Source organism: Sprattus sprattus (genome assembly GCF_963457725.1).
Source record: "Sprattus sprattus genome assembly, chromosome: 15".
NCBI classification, from domain to species: domain Eukaryota; kingdom Metazoa; phylum Chordata; class Actinopteri; order Clupeiformes; family Clupeidae; genus Sprattus; species Sprattus sprattus.
In genome coordinates, this window is record NC_137913.1 from 20524213 (window position 1) to 20547265 (window position 23053).

Below are 23053 nucleotides of genomic sequence, written 5' to 3' on the forward strand. Positions count from 1 at the left end.
CAGCATAACAACATACTGTAGTCTTAACAGGGAAATCGTGCCGTTACCGTAGATATTATCTTCATCAAAAAAAATAAAACAGCCTCATCCTCAGTTCATGCACTTTGCATCTCAAAAGGTTACATTACACGGAAGCTGGCAGTTACACTCAGTTCAAACCTGTTACACTGCCCAGTACTTCCAGAACATTCCTGGTGCCTGTTCAAAAAAATGTTTTGCCCTTTTCCCCCTCACACATAATGTGTGCACAGACAGTGTTCAATGCAAGCTTTAAGCCAGAGACATACCAATTCGACATCAAAGAACTAGAGCCGACATCAGAGGCAAAGGGTGCATCGGATAACAGTGGGGGCACCCATCCCACTTTGTCCCAACCCACCATTCTTGGCCCCGGACATCCATCTGGACTCCCAGATGGCTGACGATTTGGAAATTATAAATATTTATAGGTCCACCCCAGAGATTTGAAATGCCAACATGATAAGATTTTCAGGGCTAAGCACCATAAATCAATTAGAAAAAGAAGTCATCACATTAATGTAATTATATCCGAATCACATGCTGGCAATAACCACCTTCATAGGGACCTTCCTGTGGAAACTACCTTTCATTTTAATATCTGAATCTCAGAGACCAAGGCTGCCATGTGCCGCCACTCTTCACTTGACTTCCATTACACATTACTTAATATTATATATATATATCTCACATTAGAGTTGATATAGACCAAATAAAATAAAAAAGCTCCCATATCTACTTCTGTAATGAATATGTTGACACAATTAAAGCTTACATTTTGCCTTTGTGCATTAATTTTACAAGGTTTCATAGAGAAATATCTGGTCCATTAACGGCAAAAGCTGGAATATACAAGACCCTTTGTCCAGCTCCGGGTGGCCAGAAACGTGAAAATTCCTCCCCAATCCCTCCCTTCCTCTTCCATCCAACCAATAACTTCCATTCTCATTGGCTGGCATCATAGAATCTGGAATTCAACTCATGTGAGCTTTTGAGTGTTTAGGATAATGCTTGCAAAATATATTGTAACACTGTCTAGATTTTTCAACAAGGCTGGCTTACAGAAGCCAGACAGTTGTTTTGCAGCAAACTTGAGACACAATTTAAAAAAAATACAAACTGCAGCTTTAAATGGCGTTTTAAAAACATTAATGTGAGTAGACAAGATGACACCTAAATCCACTTTATCTTATGCTCCTGGGGATTTAAAAAGGCAATCCAGCATACAAAACAGCATAACTACGGTTTCTGTTTGTTACTCTTGCTTCAAATGTGACATTTTATTGTGATATTTATCTTTGGTAATGTGGTCCAACTGGTTCAATAAGTAGACTCTCTCCAGTTTATTTACACCACTTTGCACTTCTGCACAACAGGAATGCAGACTTTTACGTGGTGTGTCCTAGACGGTTTAAATCGAGCGTTACAGCATCATGGTGCCAAGTGGTTTGTCCTGAAGCTCACCATTTTGATGGGCATGCCGCTGAGGTCCGACTCGGTGACCGGCGTGTCGTCGCTCTCCATCACGTAGATGCCCTTGCGAGACAGCGCCTGGATGACTGACAGGTGCGACTGCAGCGAGGCCACCTGGTCTCCCTTGAGGATGAGGCAGCAGACCCGGCAGTAGAGCTCGCAGGAGAGCAGCAGCCGAATCACAGGTGGCTTGATGTGCTCCTGGTCATACTGGTCTGTGTAGAAGGGGTCCCGCAAGTCCTCTGGGATATTGTCTGGAGAAAGAGAGAGAGAGAGCGAGAGAGAGAAAGGGGGGTTTAACATCCAAGAATGGTAAACAAAGTGTATTGCTTCAAATTATACTGTTTCACAGTACAACCACAATAGAAAAAAACCTAGTATGCATTACATGGCTTTAAAAAAGGAAGCTCACACCTGAAGAAACTATGGAATGAGAAATCACAGCCAATTTCACAGGACGTAAAGTCATCGGTCATCTATTTCTATTTTTTCACCCTGACATCATTTCACATTCCTGCATTTCCATGCATAATCTTTCACTTTAGCATCCAGCCCTAATCTACACACATGACATTCAAGACTGAGCAGCAGAATCACACCCTCTCTGTCACAAAATGAACAAAAAAACCTGTTGAAATGCTAAAATATATTCACAGACATTACGAGAGCATTATCCAGACAGATATTTGCATCCATAGCCCAGAGCTCCTAGCTGTTAATCGCACCTTCCAAAGCTGCACTCCACAGTGAGTCAGGGGGCATGACCTGCCAGCTCTAACAAATCAGCTTAAACTGTGCTGGAGACAAACAACGTGTCAAAGCCCTGAAAATCTCAATCGTGTGTTGTAGGGTAGCTCATGAGGCTGAAGGGAGAGGATGCACTGGTGTGGTGAGGTGCAAAGACCCATCTTGGATGAGGTTGGAGTCCCTTTCACTCCCGGGTGTGTGTGATAGGGTTGACTGGGCGTGGTTCCACAAAGGGATGGGCTAGTAGACACACTCACTCTCAAACAAACACACACACACACACACACACACACACACACACACACACACACACACACACACACACACGTGTCTCACCCAGGATAAACTGCAGCAATCTTTCCAAGGGGTGTCATTCAGCTGAGTGATGGAAAAAGCTAAAAGTCAAGGCGTTGTTGTCTGTACTAGTGAAACGCAACATGCCCAGACACCTGCTTCCTACATGGGCTGGATATTCAAATAAATGAGACAATGTGCAGCTTCACAAAGGCGAAATGATTTATGGATTCATATGGTCACTAACTTATGCTACACTGCTACACTAACTTATGTCACAAATGACGCAGAATGAATAAATATGTTGAATGTAGAATAGAGCAATGTAATAGAGTGCGATTTAAAACTGGTATTCATTAACAACAGAAGTTCTTAGTTCTTCTTTCAATAGAAAACAATAGGACCTGATTTGATATTCATGCACCACTCAAAAGAAGCAAATATAGAGGAATAGCTGGCAGTCCTTCAGCAGATAATCAACGATAATTGAGTTTACCGGACGTCCCACTGTAGGCTTGGCAGAAGCTCATTTATGATTCTTAAAGAAATTGATTCTTTGAACCATGATTAGTGCAAATAAGAATACCCTAGAGATGATACAGGGTTGTGCCAATAACGTCTGATTTAGACTTGGTCCTGGGTGGCTAACTTCTTAAATTAGGCCAAAATGACTGTCATTCACAGTAAAAACCTCATCCTTGAATCCATGAATATGTTCAAAATCCTCACTGAACACCATGCTCAAATTGTGCAATAAATTGTAGATTGCACACAAGATGCAGATTCTTAGTAAATGGAAATGTGCATGTTTGTTCTGAAAGGTTTGCATACCCTGAGGCTTTATTTACTATACTGTCTTTTGCAGCCATAATGCGGGTCATAATCCGTTAAAAAGCCTTTATTAAGGGCAAATTGGCCTGTCACATACAATAGGTACAGACAACAGGACGGACAGAGGTCAAGAGAAGCAGGGCAACTCTTGAGAAATGCAGAGAGCCCTGGATAATTTGTCCTCCACAATGGCCGATTACTGTCTGCCTGAAAGCACGGCTTTCACATGGAACATCTTGGAAATCCAAGGGCCTACTTTATCGTCTGATTTTGGAGATGTAAACCACAATCAAGTTTATTATTTGGATAACTTTTGAATCATTCACAGAATGTCACAAGCCATTATGTTGTTGTTCCTACTACTAAATATTGGCTTTCTTGAGTGTAGACTGTGTGAAAATGGCGACACTCACTTCACCAAACAGTGCCTTCATTCTAACTATTAAAACAAGATTATACTGCAACTGTAAGTAGCCCAACTACATGTCTCTGTCATGCACTGCCTATATACAGTGCACAGCCATGACATGAGCATTTCCAATCAAATATTCATTAGACACACAACTGGTGGATTAAAATTAGGTCACTGGTCTCACACATGACAGGTTATTGCAGCCAGTGATGACAGACTGAGCTGTGTGTCTCACAAGGGGGGGAAGCCAGGAAACAAAACAAGGGTCTCCATGGCCAGCCGGAGCCTGAGATGAGGAGACATAGCTGCTAAAACAGCAAAACTGAAAGAGGCTTGGGATTTCAGTGGATATTAGGCAATAACTGAAGGCAATAACTGTGTTCTTGTGTGTGGTCTGTTGAGGGACAGATCCTGGCCATATATCCATAGTCAAACCAAACAAAAATAGGTCAATTTGATTGCAGATGGAACAGACTACACCATAACACCACCCAGCATTGAATTGCACTAGCCAGCTTTATTCACTGATCTAAGAGAAAAATACTTTATAGTCACCTGGTGGCTGATTTTATTTTGGTACTCCAGTTTGAACATAATTCCAAGCTCCTGCTGACAAACCTCACAACAATTTGATGCTGCCATCATCATATTCCCTATGGGTAAGCCAGGGCATTACTCCAAAATGTTTGCTTGATACGGACACGAGTGATACAATTTGGGCAAAAAAAAAAGTTAAAAGTAATTCCGCAGGTTGGAGAAAATAAATAAATAAACCATCTGATGTCTGCAGCTTGAACTTCGATTCAATCAAATGGGGGTTCTGTTTGACTAGTAAGTGTGGTTTGCTAACTCACAAATGTTGTAGTGACTAGTTTTGATAGTGGCTGGTGCCATGCTGTTGATTAGCCCATAGCTAATCAGCTCTGCAACTCAAATAGCCTAAGGTAGACAAATCTTTATGTTTTATCTCTCTAAAGTGATGCACACATTCAGAATAGCCTGCTCTTATTTCTGCTCTGTTGGCGCAGAAGCACAAATATTTTAGATGCTTCTCAACATATGTACATGCTGCACCCAACAATATCAGACCCAAGTAACTCATTTTGTAAATGTGAAACATTTCTCTCTATATTATCATTAAACTAAAATCCTATGCTATGGACAGACAACTTTTTAAATGTATTTTTTTTCCGTTCCAGTGTTTCCCCTACAATGATATTAGGGTGGCGGCCCGCCCCCCCGCCCCCCCAGAAGGTCAAGTAAAAAAAAAAAATGTTTTTTTGTTTTTATAAATATAGCGCCAGATCACAAAATAAGTCATTTAAGGTTACCTTTACCATAAAACATGTAAAATTATACTTATTGACTGCTGTCATTACAAAGAAACACATGAAAATCATAATTCATTTAAGTGTTTGTGTCCGTGTCCGCCGTTGCGGCGCGCCGCGCCCCTGCCGCCGTCCCCCTCCCCCCCCCAAGCTGTAAACCTAGGGAAACACTGCGTTCCATATATTATTATTCCAGGAATGCAATGTGTTTATAATAATATAATACAAATAATAATAATTTAATCCATTGCATGTTTGGATTTGTAATACAGTCTATTCAATAAACTGTAAAAATGTTGTATGGGGGCAGACAGGGCCACAATGACATTCCAAACGGATTGGCCATTACCTTTGACAGTGGAAGATAGGGGCTTACCTGTGACAACTATCTGGCCACTGACTTTCGAAAGAAACAAACAATGTCACTCCAAACTAAATAGAAGTTTTGTAACCAAACTACATGAAACTGATAGCCTGACGATGTCATACTCATAATTCTAGTCAGAATATGAGTCTGAGACAGAACCATTGGGCTGTGATTATGGGGTGTGTTTCAACGAACCAGGAAAGAAAATTCCTCTTCGCTGAATTGGATACCTAACCAATCAGAGCAACGTAGTATTATTACCATCTGATAGATTAAACTTTTACCTGATCCCGTAGGAGGGACGGCAAAAACATCTTTTCAATCGACAAATGCCTTGATCGCGTTTCTCTGTTCCTCTTTCAAAATGAATGCGCTGTCAATATCTGTTGAGATATGCCTGCTCACGTTACTTAATTAGCACTCAAGGCTAGAAGCTACCATTTGTTTTAATGTCTTTTTTGTCTACACGTTAGCATAACCTTTCAATAATGGTCTAGAGTGCTTCAGTTAAGACCTACAATCCTCTGCAACATTGGTGTTGCGTATACACAACTAACCGAGTCAATGTAGACATAAAAAAAGTCGTGTAGATAGCTTAAATCATATCAAATATGTCCCACTAAGCTCCCGAGACGGCGCCATCTTTGTTCGATGTATATTCTATCTATCATCAGGTCATCTGTCCATCAACGTATAAAGCCCGCCCTTACAATTTGATTGGTTTAGATTGCTTTCTCAACTTTTTCGAAACGTTTAATCCCTCCCAACTAGCTCGACTCCAGACTGAATCTCCCAGACCAAAAATGTTGTGGGCGGAGTTCAGGCTGGTATCCAGGCTATGAAACTGATGAATGCTTTGTATGCTATGTAGCCAATTCTTCTATTCTTCAATGTTCATAGCTAAAAGGTCTTCACAACACCAAGTATGTCTCAGCTACTCTGAAAATAGGTTTTTGTGGGTTTGCATTTAACCCCAAATTATAATAACATTCTCACAACTCTCAGTTTACGGTTGCTGAGTTTGTGTAAAATAATAGCATATTATGTAGCACATTAGGATCAGTGTTTTTAATACAGCAAAGGGGCCTGACAGGCCTCATACTTCAGAAAGCTAATCAAACCTTTTTTAACCTCATAAATTCATATACCAGGCCTCTAAAGGCATTTAATGTCTACACTGTACGTATTTCTCTTTAACACTCCATTTTGAAACAATGCTATTAGATAACAATTTGATTATTAGACTACATCACCAGGAAAAGAAATATAACCTAAAGGCTACGGGGAATCAGCCAGAACAATTTTCTAACATTTACCACAAAACATTGCGCCTCTGTGTTTCATTTACAGAAGATTGATTTGAACAATTAGGCTACTTTCTACCAAACAGATTACAAATTCGACTTAGCCATTGATAATGAGCTTAACCTAGAATGAACACAGCAATACAACTCATTAATACACTGCTCAAATCAGACTACAGCATAAACCCAACTATCAAACCCCAAGAACAAGGGTGATCTTAGTGCTGCTTTCCCTGTTTCCAAAGTGTAATACAACCAGTCATGTATAAATTGGGGAAACAATCATCATTATTTGTTCACTGTCGCTGATTAAATCGACTGTTCAGGTACCAAAACATGTCAACAAAGGACACTGGTGTTTCCAGGACAAAACAGTTGAATGCTGCTTCCGCACTGGCATAGCACCACTGCTGAGTGCCCATCGAGATGTCAGTCAACAATCACCCACCACTGGATTTCAATTTTACCTTTTCCTTTCTCAAGAAATCTCCATGTTCTTGGATCTGGCCCAGGATTTCAGAGTTACTACAGTGGGTTACAGATTAGGCCTAAATGTGCTAGAGGCTCCTCTGATTAGCCTACCACATTTAGCCCAAACAGCATCTGACAGTTTGATAAATTATAATCAGATGCACCAATAATAGAAGGCTTTAAAAGTCAGAGACGGGGATTCTCTTCAAAATAATTACTGAGGTCACATGCCGACAGGTTGTTGTATTGCCTCTTATTTTTCTGATGAATGAAATGTTTGAAACGCCTTACACTACAACAATTCGATCTCCATGAAAGACCTTTAACCATTCCACTCCCTGATAAGATAGGTAGGTATACTCATTGATTATTGTGATCAAACACTCTTATACCAAACACAGTGGGAAAAAATCATTTTAAATGATATGTGCAAGGTCTTATAATCTGCCAACAACCGATCAGATAGTTAGAATGCATTAATGAAGAGCTGAGTCAACGTGAAGACTATTGGGCCACAAGCTGAATTTGTACGGACAAACCAATGTTGGGAGCACCAGAATTAAGCATCTAAAAGTTGAAGACTGGTTTAGTGTTTTTTCAACAACCTTGCATTGCAAATTTGAAAAGATAGGAACAGCCTTAGTGAAATGAGCTGTCTTCGTACACAACAGACAATAAACAGGGCAGAATTGTACTACCTGTGCCTGGAACTTGAACTACGCAACTCCAAAGAACACCGCATATTTACCATAGAAGTGCAACATCACATCTCTCCATCAACAGTGACTCAGCGTACAGATTTGACTGCAAGTCAAAGGTGCAGCCATCACTCCTGCAATTTCATTTCTGAGCAGTTAATTTGACCAACCAGCTGGCTGACCATCACACAATCTTTCATGTTGGCTGACAGTTGCAATTCCCTCATACTCCCAAGGTTTGAAACTAACTGTACAGGAACCATAATAAAATCATTACATTTACCTTAACCATTCACTGTGGCATATATGAAATATTAAGAAAAATTAAAAGCCGAACTAAGGAAGACATGCATTTAGAGATCAATTAGCAGCCTATATTTCTGCTTCAGTTAGTTCAGGAACATTTTCATCATTGTAGTGCAGTGCCCTCTTCAATATATAGCCAGAAATCATTCTGTCTGTTGCAGTCAAGTTTGTCTCTTCCTATCCCTTTTTTAAAGAAAACATATTATTTGAAACGTTTTCCTTGTGCATAAGTTCTAAATGTACTCCAAATTCAACTTAGAAAAAGGTTATCGTCAAGCTAGCCATGAAAATAAAGTTTCATGAGGATACAAAACATCTATGCCTATGTCTTTAGTGACGCCCGTTCACTCCACTTCTTGTTGTGTCGTTTATGATAACAGTGGATTAAGGCACTCAGGGCTGGGTTAAGGTTGTGCACAATAATTGCTGACTGTCAGTCTGCAGAGTTGGGAAGCCCGCGGTTCCTGCTTACAGCCAACATTGATTCTGCCAGCCAAGCAAATGGAACAAATGCTGTTGATCCTCACGTACAAACCCAGGCTCAATGGACACAGCCTGCACTACTCCCACCCCTTACTAATACATTACATGCTGGCTTGTTTACATGTTTTACTTGTGATAAAACACAGAACAATCTTATATAGATAGACATGCTAAATAATGTACATGATTTTTGAAATGACACGTAGACCAAGAAATACCTAAACCTTCCAACTAATACCACTGCAGCAACTGCTTGTTTACGTTTCCATAGCCGCCCTCTGGAAAACAATGGCAAATGGGTGCCGAGATGAGCATGTAGCCTATTCCTGTTAGACAAGATGACAGCAAGGAAATATTAAATTTGGGCAACTTACCAATGCCGTAGGCTTTGGCGAATAACCATCGTAGGTTCGCAGCTATTTTAGCTCTTGCGGAGTCGTACATTTCCAGAGGAACCACCTCCGTCACCTCCCCAGCTAGATCCATTTTTCTTCTTGCGCTGTCCCCGCCAGCACCCAAATCCATATCCATCCTGCAAAGACTCAGCGTTTTTATCTTATCGAAATCGCATTGTAAACATCTCTTTTCACTCCCGACTGCATACCCATGCAAGACAAGTTGAGTAACTGCTTAAGCCAATTAAAAGTAACTGGTTAGGTAGGACAAGCTGTCCTTTATGCAAACAGAGCAACTGACGTTTATCTAAAATGTTAGCTAGCTTACTTGTCTATGAACAACATAACGTAACACCATAGACAGCGAACATATGATGAATTAAACAAGTAACAGACACGTTTACGAACGTCAATGAGTCAGACGAAAAAACGTTTTAAATTATGACAGCATCTTCATCTACCAAGCTCGTTAACCGGATAGCTAGACGGCCTACCGCAGGGCTTGTTTCAGCGGGTAAACAGTAGTGGCTTCAGACCACTAACAGCTAATGTTAGCTAGCTAACACTGATTGGCCTTTGGATCATTCATCCGTCATTCTTGTAACATTTAACACCTGGCTAGCGGCTGAAATAAGTCATCGCTAACGTTAGAATCGTTCTATAGCTCACGTTAGTTATCTATAGTTACTAACTATAGTAACTGGCTAACGATGTAAAAAAAAATATTACCATTAGTTGGTGCACTAAGATATAAATCCTGTTAAACCCATTTTGTACCCTTGATATCTAGCTAACAGTTAGGTATCCACCATCAAGCGTAGATTCCCAGAGACCGTTCTGTTTAAGAAATGACGTTAGCTAGGCTAACGGCTAGACAGCGAATTAATTTGACAGCACCCCGTTTGTCTATCTACCTGCTTAGGATCTAAATAGAGATAGCTAATATTGCTCATCTAATCTTTAGATAACACGTTAGTTACCTATCGCTATCTTTTGACATCAAACTATAATAACGTTGGCTAACGTATCTACCTGGGTATCAGGGAGACCTAGCGGAATTGTATAACAGAGTAAGGAATGTTTGCACCACAATTAGCCAACGTTAAGATTTTTCCACAAATAGAATGACTCTGAAAAGTAGATACATTGCGTTGTAGCTAACGTTACCTTTATATGAATGAGGTACGATAACTAATAGCTAAGTTAGCTAGCTATTGCTAGCGAATGTCGTTTCTCAAGCAATGCCAAGCAAGTACCATCAGATACAAAAGGTTAACATTACCTTCAGTGACGTGTAATATCCACAGGCCACACTTTGGCGATTCCAAATGAATCAAAAATCAAGAAATTTGAATAAAAACACAGGCAAAACATGAGGACTCAATTATTATCCAAAGACAAGAGAGCACGATGGCAAGATTCCTAGCGTAGTGTGCTAGCAATGAATGTATCCTCCCCAGCAACAAACGCCCGTGCGATCCAGCAACTGTATGACTATCGCTTCAAGGGAGCAGTCAGTGTAAGCACCGAGGTATACATCAGCGAGATAACCGCACAAATATGTTATGGTTCCAGCACGGCCATTGTCATCTAGCCGCTCCATTACGCTATATTTCTATAAGAGATAGGCATAACGGTGCCCATGATGAGGTTGGGGTCTCAATCAATAAAATGATGCTTTCCTTTTCCAATCTGAATTTACGTTAGTCTCCGCAAGGGGCAGTGCGTCCAACTTGTAGCGTACTGTGTGTTTGGTGGGTGTGGCGTGGCTGGTGGTCTTGTGGATTCACACTTTCAACAATATAATGCAAACCCCACATCCCCAGAAAATATTTTCAAGCATTATACATTAGTTCTTCGCTGACATCAGCACTGGTTATTTCACCTGAATATCTGCTCTCGAAGGCAGTTAATGTTTCTGTTTGGCATCCCTACACATATAAATTATGTGATAAGCGGCCATTAACCTTAAGGCAAAAAGAGAAGCTTATAAAACCTAAAACAATCTGAGATATTGACAAGGTTGAGAAACAACAGACCACATAAAAACTGAATCCAAATGTTTTTTTTATTATTATTATTGTTATTATCATTTTCATTTATTTTGATAATTTATATTAAAACAATTTGTTACAAGGCTTTTCACATTTTAAGAAGTGTGGAGATTGTGTACGATTTCAACCAATAGAGGCATGAGGCAGATATCTGTGGGGAAATGTGATATTAAAGTTAGAGGCTACACCAGCTAGGTCACTTCAGGGAGCCCTCCATAGCTCTAGATGTTGAAGCAGCGGGTTTCACTACAGAGAAGATGACCTGTGACAACAGAAGGGTCACTGCATCAGAACTTGATTATCAGACATGTGACGACAACACACAAGAGGTGCAGTCATGCATCCTGAAAGGACTACATTCTCCAAACAAGATGAGCATTCAAGACATCACCTAAGTGATCAGTATATTCAGCATTTTTTATTCTATTTTGCATGGCAATCTATTTCTGATGAAACTAAGTATAAGGTTCAAATCTTCAACTTGACGGGTAAAATTTATCTGGGATGCAAATATATATCATTGTGTTATACGTTGCATAGGCCTCAATTACTTGGCGTTTTTCCTATGACTTTAAGACTGCTTGACTTTGAAAGACAAGATAAGCCTAGCCAACTAAGCAAATGTATAAACTGCATTGTCATGAAGACAGTCTAATATTGTAATCAAGTGATTCAGATTTTATGAGCAATGGCCAATAATTGAAACAGATCCCAGTGATGCCACCAAAATGACAAACCTTTCTGAAACACAAAATAAAAATGTCTGAGGCATAATTAATTCCTGTCAATGACCCTACACAGTGAGACACATAAGAACAAAGATATCTCAACACAGCATTAAGAAACCTGCTATTGGGGAAATGATCCTGTTTGCAACGTGATTTTTAGACTTTTATTTTTGGCTTAAGAGAGACACACAACCCCCCACCCCCACATAACAACTGAAACAAAAACAACATCCACCTAAATAAATTCAGTATTTGATCTTAATCAGAGGCAAAGTTTTACTCCCATCAAAAAATTCCAACTAATAAAATCAAAATAGAGATTTCCCCAACAGACCCGTTGAAATTCCCTGTCACATCAACACTGCATTCAAATATTGAATAAAACACTCCAAACTTGGCATTAATTCATAGGTCATGTACCCCTACTCACAATACCAATGCTGAAAGTCACTCCCAAACTGGTGGCCGAATATCATTTTCAACAGACTTCAAAATGTTCACATCGAAATTGTTCTTCACTGTGCAAATATACATAAATATTTAATTCTACTCTTTAACATCCAACCAAACTCTTTTGTTAGTTCTGCACAAGAGCACCTCTGTTGACTTTAGCCATTTCTTATTTAAAAATTAAATTAAATTAAATAATAATAAAAAAAAGAACACACACATTATAATATGAATTTCTTTTGCTTAATTTGTATAAATAGTAAGCTTTGGACATCATGCAAACAAGTATTATTTGACAGTACACGGAGTAAACCTGAAAGTCTAGTAGGTACACACTACATATATTAAGTAAAATATTATTGAAACCAAACTTTAATGCTCTATTTCAATCTCCAAAAACCCATTATAAACACCCTGTACACTACTCAGCATGTGAGCATTAGCCATAGATGAAATATGATCCTTTATCAGCAGCAGACAGAGATTTCAGTGGTGAAGTGCCGTGAGAAACAATATGATGGACACTGCGGACATGTTACAAATAAATACCATAATACATCATGACTGACATAAAACAGAATACTAGACACACTAGATCACAACTCATGGATCACGTTTCTATAAAGGCAAGGTAAATGGTTACCGTGGTAAAGGCTTTTTCATATGCCTCGCTGCCTGGTTGATATAATGGCAAGCTACCAATATGATCAGTTGTAAGGCTTCACAAAGCACTTCCACTCCGACTTTGTGTTCAAGAAGTTACACTACAAAGCATTATGAATCACACCATGAAACAAATAAGAAGCTCCTTCATCATTCAGATAAGTCCACAGAATTCCCAGGACTACAGCCAGAGCCTGAAGCCAGTTCAATCAAAACCAGCACCTCACTAGCAATGCAGTCAGTTCCTTTTCTTTTCCATGACTTAAAGCAATTATCACACACACACCCCCTTCCCCACACCTTGACAGATGACAAGAACAACCACCCCATGTCACTTCACAAAGTGAAGCATTCACTCAATGAATAAATACATGAATGGACCAACCTAATGAACCATCTGACCGAATTTCATCACCAAAGCCTCATCTATAGCCAAGCAAACTTAGATTCATTGGAGGAACAAAAATCACTTTTTTTTCTTTCTTTTACATTCACTATAAATAACCAATAATATCACACATACTAAAACTATCCTTCCTAGAAGTCTTAGTCTCGATAAGGGGCATGACTTTTAAACCATCTATTTTAATAATATTTTGCCTAAAAAGGTAAAGTATTTCTGCAATATATTGATATGTAAACACATCACATGACACTGAACTTTATTTAGGACTGTAAAAAGAGAATATTGACAGCCAGTAGTTTTTCTGCCATAAAAACTATGTTTTGTTAAGTGTATGTTTGGGTGAAAGTTCCAAGGTTAATAGTGTTCACTGATCATTTCTGTAACGTTCTACAGTTAAAAAGCATGTTAAAACTAAGCACAGTGTAGGGTCAGTCTTTACTTATAATCATAAATGTGCAACACACAAAAACTGCTTTTTTGAGGTGTAAACTTGAATGGGATAAAATAATATGCTGCTGTCAGAAGAAAACACCACTGAAAACATTGTAACACAATGTGACAATTACATAATATAGTTTTTTAAAAAGAACAGATGAATGTAACTACCGGTATTCCATTTTTACCTTTCAAAATAAAAGAGTTACCAATAGTTTTGTCTATGCAATGTGCTGCAACCACACAACTGAGTGAACTGTACCTTCTACAGAACAAAACTGATCACATAATTTATACTGAAACCACATTATTTATATGCATAGCACATCTTTTATGTCCTGATCTCACAAATACACTTAGAGCAATGGTTTCATTTGACATATATAGCCCTTGTTACTCATAATATGTTCCCATTTTCTGATGTCCAGAAAGTTTCCAGCTCAGCTCTACCTGACATAATGTCAGTGTAATTTCAATTTGACTACAGTCTAAACAGACAGGCCACGGATGGACTACAGATCACCATGATGATATGTTAATGAAAGTCAAGGTATGCAATTCAAAAGGTCAAAGGTGCATTTATTAAGAAAACATTTGCATTGTGTAGTTTTTAAATGGTGTTATAGCGTCCCTGAAGCTTAACTGGCAGAGTGAAGCACCAGCATGGTAATAGGTTATTCTTCCAGGGAGCACCCATACTGATCAAATGTTTGCCTTCCATGTACTGCAAGTTGCTTTGGATAAAAGTGTCTGCTAAATAAACAAACATAGTCACATCAGACTTGGCCATGATTATAATTATTATTAATTTTTTTTTTTTTTTACAAAAACGGTTCATAAAACATTGGAGGGCATAATTGTTTTAACAGATTTTAAAAAAGTTCATTTCAAATGACTGGGCAACTGTATTGTATTTGTAACTATTAGACCTAATTAGTCACTAGAAACTGCACTGGACATCAGTGTTAACCGGCCATTTTTACCTCTAATTGAACCTTCTGATACAGGTTCTTTTGACAACATTTAAAAGACTTTAGAGTGCATAGCTGATATTGTTGGGGGGCATACTACACTACTAAATTAAGCCAAATACTACTGAATACAGTACTGGAAAAAATGAACAGCTGATATGGGAAATGTGGCGTTTTCATCTGACAGCAACCATATTTCAGAATTTCTCTCTCCCCTCACCGGCCATCCCCCCCCCCCCCCCACCCCCTCACACACACTCTCTCTCACACACACACACACACACACACACACACACACACACACACACACACACACACACACACACACACACACACACACACACACACACACACACACACACAGAGTAACAGATCTTTTTAAAATATATATATATAAAAAAAACGAAATGTCAAGAACGTGTGCAGAATCTCTGTGGACTATGCAACTTTTATCACCTTATTACTGTTACATTCATCCCCTCCTCCTGTGACTCTTGAGAGTTTGCAGATGCAGATGCCCCTTCACCCACACAGACCGAAGTGTGCCTTTATGTGCGGTTGAGTGTTTGAAAAATTCGGGAAATCTGAAGCATCACCGGCCCCGTTTCAGGGTCGTTCATCCACTGTGTGCTGTTCAGTGGATTCTCCAGCATGTCCTCAAAAGCTGCCAAGAAACAAATAAAAAAAGAAGGCATACACAAAAGTCTATGTCATAACTGTCTCATATAATTACTCCTAAATTCTCAGCATTAAAGCTCACACATATAAATGTGAAGCCTGCCCAATCATTTATTTATTTAATGCAGTCAAACTACTCTTGGGGAGAATAGTGAAGTGAAGAGCAAATAAAGACATGAAGGTCACAAATCTACAACCAGGAATGCTGACAAAAAAAGATAAGCAATTTATCTACAGTGAAACATTGCCCCATTCATCAGTAATCTAGCATTCCACTTGCTCTGTGCTACAACAATTAGTCCAGCACTTGCTTTGTTAATCCACAGGGCACATCCAGGACAGTGCACAGGAGAGTAAATGTGCAGAAGCTTGAAGGCCACGTGTTAAGCTATAAGGGCGGAAATCGGTCAGTCAATACAATTACCTGAAAGCACCGCGCTGCAGGCGATGGTATGAGTCAATTCAAGGGGTAATGGTACACTTCGAAAAAAGAATTTGGATGTTGAAAAGCATTACGCTTACCTAATAGAGTTTTTGGATTTGTTAGACCGAGCTGGACCACAGGATTTTCAAGTATGGCTTGAAACAGAGGGCTGTTGGTGTCAATTCCCTTGTCCAGGTCCTCAGGTGAAGGCTTCCTGTCCCCAAGCAGCCACTCACACTGCACAAAACACATGACATGTAGGTGACTGTGCGGATAAATGGTTTCCACCTTATTATCAGTCTGTCAAATCTATTACTATTTCAGTGTAATTTTGGGTGATTAAGAGGGCACCTTAAGTTGTAAATGTAACTGTGTTTTAACCCATTCTGGGACCATAACATATTTTTCAACAGTGCCTATGACTGTTTCCCACCTAAAGTCATTAACAGTGCAACTGCCTGATAGCTGTTGTACAAGGACAGCTAACGCTTCTCTGAGAGATTAAGCACAATGCAATGGGGTACCTCTGTAGGATGTTTAATAACTCTTTTTAGAAAATAGTCTCAAGAAAGAAAAACTCTTCAAATGTGGTCCTATCAACCTCAATTGCTTAATTTGGCTTTTCTTCTCACATGTGCACTTTGCATCATGAAGGGTGTAATTTGGTTCCATTAACAACATTGGTGAGGATTTACTTTGTTGCACTCCAAGGGTCCGAAGGAGCCATAAGTTAAGGACCCTCCTCAGTGGCATCCCCTAAACCACCTTTTGATTTCTCAGGAGCAGCGTAGTAGCAGCATGAGTTTCTGCACTTCAGTCACTCTAGATTTTTCTCCAGTTGTCTTGTGGAGTGTTTTAGTCCAGCACAACAGTCCACCTACCGCAGCATCCTGCTGGTTATTATTGACCCGAAGGGCATCAATCACCTCCTTTTCATCAAAGCCCATCTCCATCAGTGCAATGACAGCCTGGAGAGAGTAAGAATGATACAAGCTCCTTTAAGATTAGTTTCTTTCATAAACACACTCCTCCACGCTACAGCTTCTGTTAAACACAAAAGACCTACATATGCTTTGCGATCTAAATGGAATTGTTCCAAATAAGGCATGTATTACAAATGTGGTGTTTTACCAGCAAACCAAGTAACCATTTAGACGCAAAGGTGAATGAACACTAGTCTGCAGGCTGGCTTGAGCATTACCAACATGCTCCTTCAGGTCTACTCTCTATTGTCCCGTGCCTTTCTTCTGCGCCACTTGTGCATTGTGTAATTCACAGTACATTCAGTATCTGAGATCCATGAGAAATACTAGGTTTAGGCACATTCATCTCTAATAGTATCACATCCACCCCCTCACCCGTGAGTCAGGCCTGAACTCTCGTTTCCGCCGGATCCTCTTGAAGATCTCAGTGAGCTCGTCCTGCTTGGCCTCCTCTGTGCTGGAGGGCTCAGTGGTCCGGGAGAGGAGTCCTGAGGCTGTGGCACCCAGGGCCGTAGCAGCAGCACCAGCACCAGCAGACGCCCCCGGGATATCCTGGTTCACCAGAGGGGCGTCAGCAGTGGGGTCATCCACATGCTCGATCAGCCACTCCATGGCCTGGGTAACTGACATGCTGGACAGAAAAAGGCAGGCCGATATTGCATTTTGAATTCTACGACTTGGTATAAGATGGCTATGCCTCTTGACAATACACCAAGCAACTGATAACACAATGAAGCCGAATATTCCACATGGTATGTAATTAAAATGTCCCTCTAAAGGTTCAGTGCATCAGTACATTAAGCAAAGTAAGTAAAATGAATCACTGAAAATACCCATATGTTTTCACACTTAGATTCTGGTTAATAGAGCACATGTAGTACAATCTTTTCTAATATTGTTAGTCAATAATTGGTCCTTGAGCTGTAGACAGCTGCCAAAAGTCACCCAAGACACATCAGCTTGTACAGTTAAAGGTACAGTCTGCAATTCCAGCGAAAGGTGGTTGATATTTCAGTTCAACAGCCAATGAAATTACACCCCTCCCTTCTGTGCTCTTGAAACAACATGTTGATTGGCTCGGTCCTGGCCACTTGTCTATGGACACTGGAGTCTTTTTGAGCACACACAATGATCAGACAGATATAGGACCATTAGGAGCAATTTGCTGAATTTGACAAAAAGTGTATTCAATAAGTATCACAGATGGTACCTTTAAACTCTAGACAAATGCATGAGGGGGTTGCGGCGCTCATCTCACTGCTCATCACTGTCATATGTTAAACAGAGGGCAACTCACTGGGTTAGGCGGAGGGCCTTCACCGCTCTGCTCTCAGGGAAGCCCATCTCAGTGAGCTGCTGCAAGGCCGACTCATCCACGCGGTCTTCTTCATCCTCATCCAACATGGCTGCCGGGGGACCACAAGACATGTCATCATGAAACTGTTCTTCCCAAGGAGCGAGTGTTGTCTTGTTTGTATTATTTTGTCTTTATTGTATGTGTTGTGCATGTGCTTACAACCATCTGATCAAAGGAATAATTGCGGAAATCTTGCAAAGGTGTGTAAATCCTTTTGGTGTTTACATTCAAAACTATATGTGCAAAACTTCTACTTAATTTTTTTTTATGTTCAGCTGTGGGTGGAATTCTACTGACCGTTGGCCTTCTTGAAAAGCTCAACCGCATCTGGGTTCAAAGCAAGGAGTTTCTGTGCCACTTCAATGAGCGAAACAAGGATCTTCCTGAGCTCTGTCTGAAACTTTTTGTAATCATTCAACAACAGACAAATAAACAGATAGAACATTTAGCATGTTCATATGTGTACATATTCCACGCAGGATGAAGGGTTTAGAGGCAAACACTTTATTGGTTTGCATGACCCTCTCAGAAAGTATTACAGTTTTTCTCCATTGCTTTGGATCATTTCACGAAACCGAAATGACATTCTCAAAACAACACATGCAAACCTCCAAACCACTGGGCACTTGTTCACAAAAGATTGGAATTTCTCATTCCTTTAATCAAATTTGCAATTGCATTAGAACATTCTTGTAAATGACAAGTACAATTGCCTACAGTTTGCACAAATTTCCAATGATTTAGCACATCTTTGAAAATGGTTAGGTTCAATTGCCTTCAGTTAGCCCAATTACCAATTGAATATATCTTGCTGGTCTAAACTGACTGTTGCTTCTCAGTCAAGTCGTTGTTCTCTGCAAAACATGTTGGCATAATTTCCTTGTGTACATCATCAACTGCACAATAGTTTACTCCACTGTCAAAATCCTTCAGGCACAAAATACCATGAAAAACGTCATGGTATATACAGTAGTATGGATCTCTTTAATCATCGACTTAATTTTCAGGTGCAACTAGAACTTTACTAATCAAAAGGGGAGATTCACACATCCGATCACCAATCACACAGTAAGTTTAGTTAGCTGACAGGTCCTTTCCAGGAGTATAAATGCTTCCATCAAATACCTAGAGCTTGACCAAGTTCTGTACAATTTATGAAGATGGAAGCACCTGGCCAGGGAAACAACCAATGGCAACAGCCTGCTCAAAAAAGAGAAGGAAGAAGAAGAGGCGCAAGGCTGGATGTCCCAGGCCAGCGCATGGGCAACATCACCATGTGTGCTGCCATTTCAGAGAATGGTGTAGTCACCCACATTCCCAGTGTTGGCCCATACAACACCCAGAAGCTCCTGGTGTTCTCTTATCCCTCTACATGAGGGGGGTTTGTAGGGCCTCACTTGCCTACATTTGTCATTGTGTGGGACAATGTTAGCTTCCACCGAGGCCCGCTCATTAGGGCGTGGTTTTGCTGCCCACCCAACAATGCTGATGGTGCTCTTATCACCTTACTCCTACACCTCAATCTTATCAAGGAGTTTTTTTCTGCATGGAGGTGGAGGGTCTACGAGCATCGGGCTCTAAACCAGAGGTCCCTTCTCCAGGCAATGGATGCTGCTTGTGTCGATGTCACAGCAGATCAGTGTAAGCATGCAGCATGCATGCCAATTCTTTCCCCGTTGCATAGCAAGGGAGAACATCAGATGTGATGTTGATGAAAATCTGTGGCCAGACAGACATGAGTGCGAGGATGAGCAGGAGAGTGAGGACGAAAACTCAACTCCAGCTTTGCTTTACTTTCCTTCCCTAATGTATGTGTTGTTGCAGTAGTGTATGCTATACATCATTTTAGTTTTGATGTGCTTATTGTTTGACAGTATATTGTGCTGTACACATTTTCTGTTTCTGTTTGGCAATTACTGTAACAATTACTGTAACACATTCCATGTCAGTTCATCTTTTTTCTGTTTGATACAAATAGTATTCTGGGAAGAAAACATCTACTACAGTAACCATTCAGTGTCAATGGACTGAGCCAAGATTGAAATATGCACAAGGGATATTTCTATGGTCCACTGCCATACTGACAAAACATCTAAACGTTTTGACCTGCAGTGTTTAAACAATGCTAAAGGAACTTTTCATTTTGGGGGCACTGACTATTTGTATGAGAAAAGGAATTCGTTTTGACTGATGAGTTGTCTGTTTTGGGAGAGATATGACCTTTTGCAGGTGTGCTGTAGTGTTTTGCTAAACCATCTAGCTTATTTTGGCAAATGTATTTAAAGCTTTGAGCATGTCCTTTTTATTTTCGAGAGATGAGCCACAGCAATCGAGAAGGAACTTTTCATTTTGGGGGCACTGACTATTTATATGAGAAAATGATTTGGTTTTGAAGCTTGAGTAAACTGTTTTGGGTGAGATGACCTTTTAAAGGTGATATATGTAGTTGTGCTGAACCATATAGGCTATTTTTAAGATCTTTGAGAATGTCATTTCTGTTTTGTGAAATGATCCAATGCAATGGAGAAAAACTGTAATCAAGGACTGACTTAAGATTGAACTTTTTGATTCAGACGCACAGGTGTAACAAAATCAGCATTCATGTACTATAATTCTCTGCAACAGCGTACTCACATCCCGAATGTTGTGCTGAGTAACTGTGCGATCTGTGTGTCGGGTAGATAGGTTAGCTGTGGCTTTAAGAATGGAATCTTTGTCTGGGGCCTTGCTTTCTTGCTTCTTCTAGAGATGAAAGAACATACCACTAAGATCCACATACTGAGGCAATACAACGTGACAGGCACAAGGAAGATTGTTAAAATGATTTAAAGACATTTTCACAGTGTACTACTGTATAGGTAAAGATCCGTCATTATTTCTACATACCTTCTCCTCAGATGCAATGTCTACCATTTTGGGTGGCAGTGGAGGAGGTCTTTTCTTTATCAGCAAAAGCACATCTGGCGAGAACACACAATATCTTAGGTCTAATGTGTGTCAAATATGCACCAATGGTTACATGAACACACGGATAGAGGGATAGATGAATATACAGATAATGCATCTTGACAATACCTTTGTCTTTAAGGTTCTCATCTGCTACGGTTTTGGTTTCTGTAAGGATCCTCTCTGATGCAGCATGAATGAGCTTTTGATGTGTGAGAACCTTGGGATCTTCAAGACTTCCATGAACACACTAGGAAAAGAGGTAAAGGAAAGTCCAATAGCATTAGCCTACTTTACTTGCTGGTATAGTAAAATAATATTTTGGATGCATGAGATTTTGGGGCATTCAGCCAGTGCATTGAATGGGAATAGGTGTATTATTTCAACATCAGGCTTCCCGCTTGCTTGGCCACAATGCAATATGCTGGCCTACGTCTGCTGTCCAACACGGGTATGAGATTTGAAGACAGAGTTGGACCGTACAAGTTAGGTCGTTCAAGGGAACTGCTAGCCTATCCACAAAGTTATAAATAACACTCCAAACAAGGTTGCTATTAATACTTTAGAAACAAACCGGGCCGTTTCAAATGGGCCTAAGACCATTAACGTTAGGGTCTAACTACAATGTTGACGTTTACCGTTACGAGCCTAGGTTACAAGGCTTGCTAGCTACCTAGATACCTGTCAATATCAGAACGTTACGTCGAGAATGAGAGTAACGTTGATGTCAGCGTTAACACCATCCAAATAGATGTAACTTACGTGTTTCAGGCATCTTTCTTTAAGTTTTTCAATAGTGGTATCTTCTGTAACTTCCTCCAACCATTCCGCACCCTCCATGGTGCATATATGAATCTTTAAAACTTTTCCAGCAAAGATCTTTTCCTCTTGCACAAACATAGCTGCACTGACGTTCGTTTGAGCTAGCTAATGTTAGCTAGCTATCTCAACAGGGTTGGACTGATATGTCAATCTTAGCTTGTAGCCTGCTGGACTAGCCTGCTAGCGACAGCGGTAACTGTTACTATCCCACACCCTGACTGTTAGCTATAGGTATCTACTCGAAAAAAGGAAAGAACACAACAGGAGCTTGCGTCGATTACAGTACGACTACTGTCCGATTGTTCTCTATCGGTGCACCAATAGATGACTTCATATCAATGATCGTGGGTTTTACACTCCTCCAAGGAGGCAGCTGCAGTAGGAGGCACTATCATCACCACTGTCCCGTGCATAGACATAAACGTTCATATGGTACATCCCGTGAATATCAGTTTAAGGTGACAACAAAGCGTATATCCGCCTGGCAAATACTGTGTGTCATTTCATATTAAAAGTCTTAGGGGAACATTCATTTTGGAAAATAAGCACTCACTAGCATATAGTTTTATCTGACTAAAATGGACCTACTTTAATGACCTTTTCTTCCCGGTAACTATTTCATGCTGCGTAAAACACACTGGCTGAATAAAATATTGTGCTAAATGGTTTTGCTTATTTACAAATCAGGCTAATTGTAGTGTTCCACTGTTAACTTAATTGTACACCTACCAGATATACCAGACCATAACAACTCTGGCCCTATCTTTTCGGCTCTTGCATGGATTGTTAGGTACAGAGCGATAAAACAAAACGGCTCTGGGCTAGTTCAATCACATACTCTACAATGAAAATATAATGTCGTTTGATTTTTAAAAGAATACAAGAGCAATCTTCGGAACAGCACAACTGAAACCCATTTCTGTATTCCAGACAGGTTGGCCAATCTCTCAACGAGTGCGTTAAGGAACATTATGTTTAAATCTACCTAAATATTCGGATCTACCTGTCC

At 40.1% G+C, this 23053-nt stretch overlaps 2 protein-coding genes across 4 annotated transcripts in view; both read right to left on the reverse strand.

The window, feature by feature from the left end:
* camsap1b (calmodulin regulated spectrin-associated protein 1b) overlaps positions 1 to 10685 on the reverse strand; it is a 30512-nt gene extending 19827 nt beyond the window's left edge. Inside the window, exons 1-3 of the mRNA XM_080852413.1 lie at positions 10410 to 10685; positions 9107 to 9264; positions 1483 to 1745 (exon numbers count right to left, since the gene is read on the reverse strand). Of these exons, the coding sequence (XP_080708539.1) occupies positions 1483 to 1745; positions 9107 to 9263 (420 nt within the window). The 5' untranslated portion in view covers position 9264; positions 10410 to 10685. The remainder of the gene's footprint in view (positions 1 to 1482; positions 1746 to 9106; positions 9265 to 10409) is intronic.
* Positions 10686 to 11221: 536 nt separating this feature from the next.
* On the reverse strand, positions 11222 to 22445 carry ubac1 (UBA domain containing 1). Of its 3 annotated transcripts, XR_013968917.1 has the most exons (11): positions 21985 to 22445; positions 21352 to 21472; positions 21163 to 21236; positions 20911 to 21018; positions 18574 to 18676; positions 18217 to 18325; positions 17295 to 17550; positions 16818 to 16904; positions 16035 to 16173; positions 15291 to 15498; positions 11222 to 11443 (listed from the first exon to the last, which is right to left on the reverse strand). XR_013968917.1 is itself a non-coding variant. In XM_080852871.1 (10 exons), the coding sequence occupies exons 1-10, from the start codon at positions 22120 to 22122 to the stop codon at positions 15383 to 15385; spliced, it is 1248 nt and encodes a 415-aa protein (XP_080708997.1). In that variant the 5' UTR covers positions 22123 to 22445; the 3' UTR covers positions 15104 to 15382. The 3 variants fall into 3 exon arrangements, 2 of the variants coding, with proteins under 2 accessions (XP_080708997.1, XP_080708996.1); XM_080852871.1 differs by lacking the exon at positions 11222 to 11443 and having other exon boundaries at positions 15104 to 15498; positions 20911 to 21015; XM_080852870.1 differs by lacking the exon at positions 11222 to 11443 and having other exon boundaries at positions 15104 to 15498.
* Between the last annotated feature and the right edge of the window lie 608 nt (positions 22446 to 23053).